General features: G+C 36.9%; 1 protein-coding gene across 2 annotated transcripts; it reads left to right on the top strand.

Annotated features, from left to right (window-relative positions):
- The first annotated feature begins 798 nt into the window (after positions 1 to 798).
- Positions 799 to 10,392, top strand: LOC133715446 (uncharacterized). 2 transcript variants are annotated; one of them, XM_062141943.1, is made up of 13 exons: positions 802 to 1,376; positions 1,477 to 1,554; positions 1,966 to 2,123; positions 2,472 to 2,547; positions 4,736 to 4,803; positions 4,979 to 5,228; positions 5,478 to 5,612; positions 5,713 to 5,819; positions 5,920 to 5,973; positions 6,051 to 6,134; positions 9,444 to 9,607; positions 9,840 to 9,987; positions 10,096 to 10,392. In XM_062141943.1, the coding sequence occupies exons 1-12, from the start codon at positions 1,091 to 1,093 to the stop codon at positions 9,979 to 9,981; spliced, it is 1,602 nt and encodes a 533-aa protein (XP_061997927.1). In that variant the 5' UTR covers positions 802 to 1,090; the 3' UTR covers positions 9,982 to 9,987; positions 10,096 to 10,392. The 2 variants fall into 2 exon arrangements, with proteins under 2 accessions (XP_061997928.1, XP_061997927.1); XM_062141944.1 differs by lacking the exons at positions 9,444 to 9,607; positions 9,840 to 9,987; positions 10,096 to 10,392 and adding an exon at positions 6,496 to 9,425 and having other exon boundaries at positions 799 to 1,376.
- Positions 10,393 to 11,096: the final 704 nt, after the last annotated feature.

Below are 11,096 nucleotides of genomic sequence, written 5' to 3'. Positions count from 1 at the left end.
AAACTATGCCGACTAGGAACCCCTCCCTATAGAGCATATCGGCCTTACATGAACTTGGCAGGAGGAAACATGAAAAAGGCCGAGGAGACTAATTGCTAAATAAAATAAATTACATAATTTGTAAATTACCAAAACAACCCTAGCACGCAAGCAAACCAACCAAAGGCTTAACTAATGACCCTGGACAAGGTTGCTTGCGGCATTACAAGTGCGGCCCCTAACACGGTGGCAGGTGCAGAAGAAGAAGAAGATTGAGAGGACCTGATCGGCGGTGGGAGAAGGAAACGTAGGTGGGAGGGCCGGCGAGATCCAGTTGAGAGAGTGAGTCTGAGAGAGAGAGATGAATGGAATTTATTAAGTAAAACGAGGGTAATACTGTCAAACACTGTTGATTTGGGTAAATGAGGTTAAAAAACTCTTACTGGAGTAAGTGGCAATTTTTAGCCTAAAATCGGGTAAGTGGTCACGGCCCCTTAATAATAATAATAAAAAAAAATCACGTACCGGTTCTATCTGGCATGGCAAAAAAAAAAAAAACAGCAAAGTGTGGCTAATCGTTTGGCACACTTTGCTAGCTTTAGCTATGCAGACAATGTATGGATAGATGAGTGATCTGTTAGCTATGTAGACCATCACCATGTATGATTAGATGAGCGATATGTTATTATTCGAGATGTGCTCTACGTGAATTCTGTTGTTACTGTACCGGGTTCTGGTTCGTAAGTCTAAGCCTCCCAACTAGGTTTGGTTCCAAATCTCAATTCAAAAAAAAAAAAAGAAAAAAGAAAAAGAAACTCAAATAGACTGCTCGCATCTACCAAACTGAAAAATTCCCCGAAAGCGAAAAACAGAGTCCCCCATCTCCTCTGGTCTCGCGTGTGCTGCAAACACGACGAACAAGAAGAAGACCACCAAGACTACCAAGACCAATGGAGCTACCGAAACGTCGTCGTTCACCGCGATCCGCACTATAACCTCCACTCACTCAGACTCTGAGCCATGAGGAGCTTTCGCTTCTGAGCTTTCGCTTCTCACATCAAAGATCTAACCAGCACCAAAAGCAATTGGAGTCAAAAACCGAAGAAGCCAAATGTTGCCGCGTAGATTATCCGCCATTTTTGGAGGCCTCGCTTCCACCACCACGACTGTAGCTACCGAGCTCCTCCCTACTCTCAAGGTCCAAACCGACAGGGAAGTCTACGGGCCCGGCGATCAAATCGTCATCACCATTGAGATTTCCAACCCTAGCAACAATGACGACATGGCGTATTCTCTGCTGATCGAGCGCCTGGGGTTTGAGATTAAAGGGATTGAGAAGCTCGATTCGCAGTGGTTCGCCACGCAGAAGCCTGTGCCTGGATCCAAACAGAGAAGAGGTAAAGCCCGAAATTGAAATGTGTTAGGGATAATTTGGTTTTCTGGTTCAATGTGTTATGGAATTTATTTGAGCTGTTTTTTGTTACATGAGACGTTTAGGTGAATATGTGTTCATGGAAGCCTCGACGCCGGCGCTGGTTACCAATCAAATCGTTTCGCCAGGGGCCACAAAATCATGTGAGTATTGTTTGTGATTTTGAAGCATTTTCAATGTGTAAATTTTAGATGCTTTTTATCAAAATTGCTTTGATTTGTAAGTGTTAGGATGTTCATGGGGATAAGATCAATCTCGAATGAGTCTTTAATTAGAATGAGTGAGCTACAGTATGGAGGCAGATTAACGAACCAGATTCATCTTCTAAACTGGTTATATCTTTGTGCTTTGTTGTTGTTGAAGAAGTGGTAACATGAGCCTGATCTGTTGATCATAACATTATAGGAACCAATTCAGCTGCATGTTTGCCTTTTAATTTCAAGGGAGGTTGGTACATGGAGTTTGTAGCTTGCTTATCGAAAGAAAAGAGATTTAGGATGGAAATGTTTAACTATAAATTTGGTATTGTAATAAATATTGTCTATGTTTTGCAGACGTGGTGCGGTCAGTGTTGCCAAGCATTATACCGCCATCTTACAAAGGTGCTACCATTCGCTATATGTACTATGTTCGGAGTACAATGTCTGGACAATGGCTGATACTGGAGAATGCCCACTCTCGTGGAGAATCAGTTAAAGATTTTCCAGAAATGGTTGGTCTTTTTGACTTTTTTTTTTTTTTTTTTTTTTTTTTTTTTTCTGATGGATTTGTGTCATCTGTGATAGATTTATGCTCTGCTTTGATGTCGATTATATCTTCTCCATACGATGTAGGATAGTTTACCTGTATTTCACATTAATTAGTAACAAATGGGCTGCCAATCATTCTGATGTTACTGTGCAGTAGTCAATAATAAGAATGGACTTCACTCAAAAATCACCTGCTTAGAAATGTGTTGGTTGAAAGACACTTGTGCTAACTTATATGTTAGCTCTTTTTCTTATTGATGTGCTATATTCTCATTTTAGATTTTTGAGCCTCATGAACTTTAATCATTCAGGAAGCTCGTACTCCATTACAAGTATGGGTCACTCAGAAGACCAGTGGCTTGGGAACAGAAGAGGGTCAAAGTGATGGTCAGTATTCAATCTTTTTAGCTTAATTTAATTTAATTTTTTTAAGTTTTACCTAGGACTTGTAAATGTGTATAGTCAACGGTTGTCTCAAAATATGACTCTTTAAGTTCATTATTTTCTGTGGAGTTTGTAATGTCAGCCTGATGATTTAATTGTCGTAAGGTTTATCCCTGAAACACCGTTCACATATAGCATCTGGCTGAACAAAAAACTATAGGGACCCGTTCACATGTATCATATGACTTGATAATAGAGTAAATTTTTCATTTGCTCGTTCTCATGAAACTAGAAGGACCATTCACATATAGTTTAGTAGTATAGTCTTAACTTTATAGAATGTTTAACCTAAATTTAACAGCATTGTTTAGGAGATGACCAAATTGAATATCTCATACATCAAACTAGAAGGATGTAGTAGGATTGGGTATCTTTGCATCTTAGGATCAAAACAAACCACCCATTAAAGGCCTATTTGCTATCTTAGAGCCCTATGGAACCCCTAGATACATCATTTCTTTAAATGGAGCTATTGTCAGAAATTGGAGTTGTCTACCTACTGATGGGGAATAATCATTTTTACAAAATAGTGACCGTTCCTTTTTCAGATTTTAACCGATTCTTCAACTGCTTCTGTTGGGCAACAAACACGCCCTCGAAGAGCTCATGTACATGGAATTTCCAAACATACCTAGTATATTACATATTCTCAGTCACGTAATTTCTATGCTTGTTACATTTTCAAGAAACCAGCTTAGGTCTAGCACATAGATTTGATGTTTCCCTTTATTGCTTAGTGATAAGTTTTGAGTGTTTCTTTTCCTGTCACCTGAATTAATACTTGGTAGTTGTAAAATAGGAGTTGTTTAGGCTTATAGATTTGATGTTGCCTATATATGGCTTATATTATCGACTCAAGAATAATTTATTTAAAAGTTCCAGATTGCAAGTTTGAGCACAAAAACAGGTTGAAATTTATGTAACTTTGACTTGATAATTTAATATCATTAATGCCAAAAGGCTAAGGTTCTATGGGGTTGTAGCGTGCTAGCTGTCATTTGGGTGCTTTGGATGGAAAGAGATGGAAGGATTTTTGAAGATAACAGAGGTGCAAGTAGAGGAACTTTGGCTTAGAGTGAAATACCTGGCAGCTTTATGAGCTTCTGTTTCAGTGGAATTTAGAGATTACAGGACATCTTTATTTATGATTGACTGAAGAAAAAATAGTTGAGGCTCACTTCCTTTGGGAGTTTTATCTCCTTCAATTAAGAGTTTGTAGTGTTGTTCTGTCTAGTCTTTGGTGTTTTTTTCCTTGTTGCTTTTGGACTTCTTGTCCACTTATATTGTATAACTTTGCTGATTGATCAATAATTTGTTTCTGTAAAAGATAAAAAAATAAAAGCCTTGTGCATATATAGGTGCAAACAGATGCCTGCACACACAGATGTCTAGTGACCTTTTTACATTTTTTCCTTTAGAATATACACTTTACAAATGAAGAATGAATTTATTTTTGAACAGATGTTTACTTAAAATGCAAGACTAATGAATGGAGAAGCCTTTAGATCAGTCCTATCAACGATATTGTTTAGTAGCTGATAATTTTTATACCCACCCAAGGGATTAGTGTCTACTATACATGTTGTTCGTCCTTCAGTTGGCCGATCTTTTCCTTTCTGAGTTTGAATGTAAAAGTCAAAGCTAAGTTTAGGAATAGAGTGATATAAGAGAAAGTTCTGGGTTTTGCTATCCTTAATGCTTGCTTACACTTCTATTATTAGTTGTATAAAGTGTATATCCACAAATAGATCTTTTGTATATATAACAAAGGTAAATTATATTTGTTTTTATTCAATTTTAGATTAAGGTGCTTTAGATGCTCTTACTTTTTTTTTTTTGGCTGTTAATCTCTTTATACTTTTGCTCAAAAATGCTGTGTCATCGTTTTTGTTATCATAAATTTTATGGTGGAAGAGAGGTGGGCATGAGAACAGTATGGAGTGGATGGGGATATATACTTTTGTCTTTTTTTTTTTTTTTTTTTTTTTTTTAAAGTAGTTTGATGTAACCTATTATAAAATCAGCAGACTTTGCAGTTTATTCATGTTGATAATTTGTGAATTATTTTTGTTCATTTTTATTCCAGATATGTTAAAATATTTTGAGATGTATTTGTCAATTATGTTTTCAGGTATTGTTCCTTCGGCAACCATGCAAATCGATATGTACTGGAAAGAGATGGATGGTGACTCTGAATGGGTAGGCTTTTATTCCTTTTTTCTGTCTTACTAGGAACTGTGTTTCCACCTTTCCCAGGAAATGCATAATCCTTAGCGTTCTTGAGTAAGTAATATGCTTGTCTGTAGGAGTTTCAAAATTATGCTTTTCCCCCATCAACTTATCTTTGATAATGCAAAACTAATTTCTCTGACAGGTGAGAGCAAATGATATATATGATGGGATTGAGGATGGCTATGAAAGCTCAAGGGATGAGATCTCATCCGTTTCGTCTTACAATCCTATGAAAGAACATATGAATAGAACCTTTGGAAGTTCATTATCATTGCAATCAGCAAGGTCTTCAAATAAGGATACATATCATGAAGGAGAACGCACAAGTCTATCTTCAAATCTGGCACTTCCACTGCTCTCCGTCGCTGAAGTCATGTATGATACTGGTGCTGGTGAGTTATGTGACCAAGCAAAGTTTTCAAGTAGCTTTATGTATTGAACTTCTTGTTTCCAGAATGGTTTCTTTGTGTTTATGGCCGTGCGGTTGAGTTCCTGTGATACGTTTCTGTTCTGTCATTGCATTCAATTATAGTTGCAATTTCTTGACCATATCCATTGATCATTAAGAATCTTGTATTTCTCTTTATTTAAAGTCAGAGGAGTAGCTGTTCTAAGTGACAAATTACTTTTTTTTTAAGCAGATGTCCAGTCGCCCAAGAATTCCTCTGCCTTAGGCTCTCCAAGCAAGCAGCAGAAACGTACAAAGTCCCTTCCTTTAGAAGATGAAGCAAGAGCATCTACTTCACCAGCAGCTGGTGCTGCTGAAACCTTAGCATGTATATCAAATTTCATACTTATACTGTTATACATCTTCAGTTCTGTAGTTTTTGTGTACTAAGTCCGGGAAAACTTACTTTCTACAAATATTTTCTACAGCAGAAGGCTTTATTCGAGGGAGGTCTTACAACATCCGGCTGGACGACAAAGTTCTGCTTAGATTTTCCCCAAAAAATTCTGATTCTAATTATTACTTCAGTGATATGGTAATGTCATTTTCTTATAGTGTCTTCCGCCTGTCTTGCATCATATATTCCTCTCTTGTTGTTTCGGTTTTGAATATTTAACAACTTTCCTTGGAAACAGATTGGTGGAACTCTTACTTTCTTTCATGAAGAAGGAGCTAGAAGATGCCTTGAGGTAGTGATATCATAAGTAATTGAGATATCATTTACAGTGATTCATGAATTTATGCAGTCATTGCTACTCTTTTTCAGGTTTCTATAACATTGGAGACTTCAGAAACTATTAGTCGGCGATATGTCCATCCTTCTCGGAAGAATTCCCCTACAATTACGAAGGTAGGACATTTTTATTTCAAGCTGTTAATTGAATGATTAATGAAATATTTCAGTTGTCAAATAGTCCAAAACAAGAGGCGGTTAAGCAAGGACATAGTGGTTTAATTATTAAATGGTTAGGAGGGAAGACAAATTATTGGGTGTCTTAACCCTTTTCCCAATTCAGTAGTAATGGCAGGTACATGCAGTAGGTGGTTCGTTAAACCTTAGCAAACTATGAATATAGGTATGACTCACAGGATAGATATGAAAATGAAAGATAATAAACATCGTACATCAGTAATTCAGGAGTAATAAACGCATGCCAAAGGTCATAAAATCTTTATCAGAAATTTACTGCAATTGGATGTTGAAGGAACAGGTGATCAGACGGTAATTGAAGAAAATCACAAGGCTTTCAGAAGGGAAAAGGGTGATGTTATGGAACGTGTGGAGTGATGGCCGGGTTTTGAGTAGTGTATCAATAGAAATTGAAGGATTTTCGAGAGCTATAGGAAGCAGGTAGGAAAGCTTTGCGGGTTAAGATCCTGTTCAAAGAAACTCCCAACTGTTGCTCGTTTTTGTTTTGGAGTCTGTAGTATAGGACTATAGGGGGAGGATAGAACAGTTCATATATTTCTTCATAGTTATTTGTAGTTATTAGTTCACTAGACATGTCATCCTCTGGTTGTCACGTTTGTGTGACGTATTAATTTTAATAAAATCTTCTTTCTCATGATAAAAAGCTGAAAGTTTCTGAAGAGGCGAGGCTATTTTTCTTTGGTCTCTGCTTAAAACAATGTTTTTTATTTGGGTCTTTTTGTTCTAGAGTTATTAGCCGACTTTTACTCATTAGATGGGAATTATTTGCAGATATAGGACACAGTTTTACTTTCAGAACATTTAGAGTATTCTTTTTCTTGGTTGTTTTTTTTTTTTTTCCTTTTTTCTTTTCTTTTCTGTTTAAGGTGTTCCCATACTTGGTCTTTAGAAGTTTCCAAGATATGCAAGTGCTTTCTTGACTTTCAAGTCGGTCTTTGTGTGCTTATTAGGTACTAGGAAAACGGAGACTTCGAGAGTCCGTCAACACTTTTCTGAGTTTCTCTAGAGCTGTAGATGATTCTTTGTACTTAAATCATATCTTGAATTCTTGATAGCAAAAATATGAATTACTTGGTCTGTTGAAGGCATGGTTGTGTTGTGTGGTTGTCTTTAAGGGTGTTTAGGATCCAATAGGTAACTGATTAACCAATAGAGGGTCATGTCAATTCGGCACTAGTACTTGGAGTTAGGTCTGACCAACAAGAAAATAGGTACTTAGAATGAGATTTAAAGTTTGATGTTCCAAGACCTGGGGGAATATAATGGTTAAGGTTTTGATTGGAAAAGATTTAAACTTTAGGGTAGAGAAGTTGCTGATGTGTTGTATTTTTCCTAAAGAACTTATCTTAAGTATTTTGGATGTTTCATTGAAGGCTAGTAGGTTGCCCAAAAGGGTGAAGTTCATAAGAAGTGTGGTTTGGTATGGGGAGGTTGGTAATTTTATGAATGACTATTTGCAGAAGTGTTGATAATATCATAAGAAGTGTGGCTTGGTATGGGGAAATTGGGAATTTTCTGAATGATTATTTGAAGAAGTGTTAGTGACAAGATCAGGCACTCAAGAACAGCCTGAAGATGCTTTAGGGCTGAAGAACCTAAAGACAGAACTGAGTAGAACTGAATGATAGAAGAATTCCGAAACAGGTATGTGTTGCAGAAGATGTTGCTAGTGATTAGGAAGGACTGGAGGGAAAAGACAAATGGCATATGCAAAGGTAACAGGTATGTGTTTGCAACACCTAAGGAGGATGATGAGCTTCAGGCCAAGAGTATGGGTCCTCTTAAGGTGGCTAAGAGGATCTGTAACAATGTGTATGCTTTGGACATTCTTTTAAACCTTGGAATCCTCGGAATCAGTTCAACCTTTACATTTGACCTTACACCATACAGATACCATGAGCAAAGAATACAGAAAGCTTTGTGTTCTCCACTCTACCAGAAAACCACCATTGCCTCCCATCCACCTTCTATAAATAGTTAAATACTACCTCTCTATCCCTTACCAGCTCATCACCTTTTTCAGATTGTACCTGGATAAGAAGAGTTGATTCGCCTTACTCCTCTTTATGAGCTGTACGGTAGCTTCAATTCGCCAGAGGCTAATAGTGTCAAGTGGGAGAGAGTTAATGGAGATCAGATGTGGACTTATGAGCTTTTCAAAATGGATGAAATGATAGAGAAATAAAAATTAGAAGAGGCCATAATCATTTAGATTTGCTAGAGTCTTCTAGTTTCTACAGAGTTTTCACACGTCTTCTGGATGTTTCATTTAAGATGCATGTTTTTAGTTTTCTAAGGCATTTCTGTCGGGTCCTTAATAATTTGACTATTAGAATTCCTAGAAGTCGTGAATATGGGTGTTGGGTCTGTTTCTGGTACATTCGGTAGCTCTATATAAGAGCCACTATGTATTGCTGAAAATGGTGAATGAGATTGCTTGTGTTCTATCTCATACATATCTCTTTAGTAATTTGTGAAAAAAGATTCTGCGATTACAAGGACCGTTCTGGTGTAATTCCAGACCCTTTATTCCCTTCTCTCTTCAATCCCAGTCTCATTAACCACAACTCCCATTCCCCTCACCTTTGTCACCCTTCTAAGACCTTAAATACAACAACCCCTCGGTTGTTTTCATGCAGTGTAGGGTTCTTTGTCTAGGCTGGTTTGGCAGTTTTAGTCTATCTGTCTCCTTTTAGTGGACTCCTTGGCCACCTTGTTGTATTATGCTTGTCATGATTTAATCGATAAAAGCTGTTTCTCTATAAGTAAATAAATAAATAATAAAAAGTTACAAAAGCTTGACTGGATTGACTATAAATCAACACCAATTCACATTGTAATGTCCCCGTCTGATTTTATAGAAGGTTACAGGTAAGTATGTAATGTGGTCGGCCTTGTTACTTCTCTGCTTCTTTCATTGTAAATTTCTGCCAGTTAAAGTAGTTTGATTTATGATTGTTGAGACATGTTGTAATCCTTGGCATGTTCGTTTTGAAATTACATTGCTTCAATTTATTAATCCTAGTTTATTTAATTGCGCACAGAGTGATGAGGGAAAGCCAACAAACTGTTGAGTAATTTGAGGGAAAAAGTATAGATTTTATGCGAGGATGAAATAATTGATAGTATGTTTCAATTAATTTTTTATGGGAGGCAGATGGCTTTTTACAGGTCATTTCCATGCTTTACTTTTCTGCCATGTGTCATGTGTCTTGTTATCTTTTGTAGGTTCAGAGTGATCATTACGAGGTTGTTGCCGATTTGGTGCAGACAAGTTTTCTCTTTTCCATTCCTATGGATGGGCCTATGTCTTTCTCCACTCCTCATGTATCTATAAAATGGGTCCTTCGGTTTGAATTTTTTACCACTCCGAAGAATGTTGACTGGACCAGGTAATGAAAATATAGCGTTGTGTATAAGCTTCTTCTTAACCAAACTATAATGTGCAAGAGGTTATTTGTCACAATAAGTTCTGGTTTGGGGTTTTAGTTTGATACATTATTTCTAGATTACTAGGTGGCCTAAACCTAAAAAAGGTTACTGGGTGTCAATCACAGATTGCTAATGATGCTATCATTCCTAATATCCTCGATTTTCTGACAACTGTGATCTTTTGATATCCAGGTACGATCATCCTCTTCTTGTAGAGGGAAGAGACAAAAGTGAGTGGGTTCTTCCAATTGTTGTTCATGCCCCTCCAGGTGTGGGACCTAATGGTCAGTCCCGAAATGAGAAGTCTCTCCTTGGAACCGTTGTTGGTGCATAATCGAAGGTAAACAAATATCACATGAATTTAAGTTATCACATGAGCGGGATGATTTTTGAATTTAAGGTAAACAAATATTAGTCTTTGTTATAATATTCAGCTCTCTCTATACAGGCTGATATAATGAGTTGTCCGAAATACTAAGCCTCGATTTTAAATTGTGGGTCAGCACCTATTAGCAATCTGGCCATTTGTGGCTACACAGCTGCTATCTTGTTCCTCTGGAAAAATTGTCCAGTGAATGCTGAAAAGAAAGCTTGAAGTGCAGGAGACAGTGATGTGGACTGGTAGATGCTAGAGAGCGAATGTAGCATAGGTTTATACACCAAAATGTGTAGCATTACTGACTTATATTTGTTAATTTTATTTTCCCATAATCTAAAGTTTCATGGTGTTGAAACGGGTTGTACATTCTGTGAAGATAGGGGTTCGTTATTTATTGAAACAAAAGAAAAAAGAAAAAAGGAAAATTCATACACCTATTCTACAAACCTTTTACCTCAACACAATATTTAACAAGTCTAATATTGTAGCAGTGGATTGAAATAATCGTATGCAATTGGTTATATATGGTTTTCTCTTGCAATAAATATGACAAACATGGTGATTTGCACCCATAACGGTTTCTAACTCGGCATGGACAAAATCGTAATTGGGCCCAAAAACTGATCTGGAAAGCAGTTGTTCCACCCATAAAATTGAACTTGAAGAGGAGAATGAAGCTTCAGGATGGTAGCTGTGTTTAAGAAGTTAAGAACTGTGACGTGACGTGTGGTGTGCCGGGATTCGTAGTCTGTTGGGATTGAAGGCAAGGGAACACCAGGCAAGCTCAATCCTTGAGCGTGTACACTATGTCCTAAGAGTATCTTTAATAAACTCTCTATTTTGGCTCATTAGTTATTTTAGATAGCATCTTTAACTTTTTATCAATTTTAGCAGTTCCACTAGATTCCTAAGTGACTCTCAATTTTAATTTTTAGCTATCTTGCTCATAAATATAGAAAGCGAGATTGGGCTCTCTATTATTTTTGTTAATTTAAAACATTCATTTTAAGTAATTCTATATAATTTATAAATACATTTAAACTATTTTTCCTTTATTCAATAAATAATAT

Source organism: Rosa rugosa, chromosome 6 (genome assembly GCF_958449725.1).
Source record: "Rosa rugosa chromosome 6, drRosRugo1.1, whole genome shotgun sequence".
Classification (NCBI taxonomy): domain Eukaryota; kingdom Viridiplantae; phylum Streptophyta; class Magnoliopsida; order Rosales; family Rosaceae; genus Rosa; species Rosa rugosa.
The sequence above is the reverse complement of the archived record's forward strand: the minus strand, read 5'-3'. Positions and strand labels throughout refer to the sequence as shown.

Coding starts and splice junctions, on each gene's coding strand:
- LOC133715446 (XM_062141943.1), top strand. CDS start 1,091: ATGTTGCCGCGTAGATTATCCGCCATTTTTGGAGGCCTCGCTTCCACC. Junction 2,124..2,471: donor TTAAAGATTTTCCAGAAATG/GTTGGTCTTTTT, acceptor TTAATCATTCAG/GAAGCTCGTACTCCATTACA. Junction 5,974..6,050: donor GAGCTAGAAGATGCCTTGAG/GTAGTGATATCA, acceptor ACTCTTTTTCAG/GTTTCTATAACATTGGAGAC.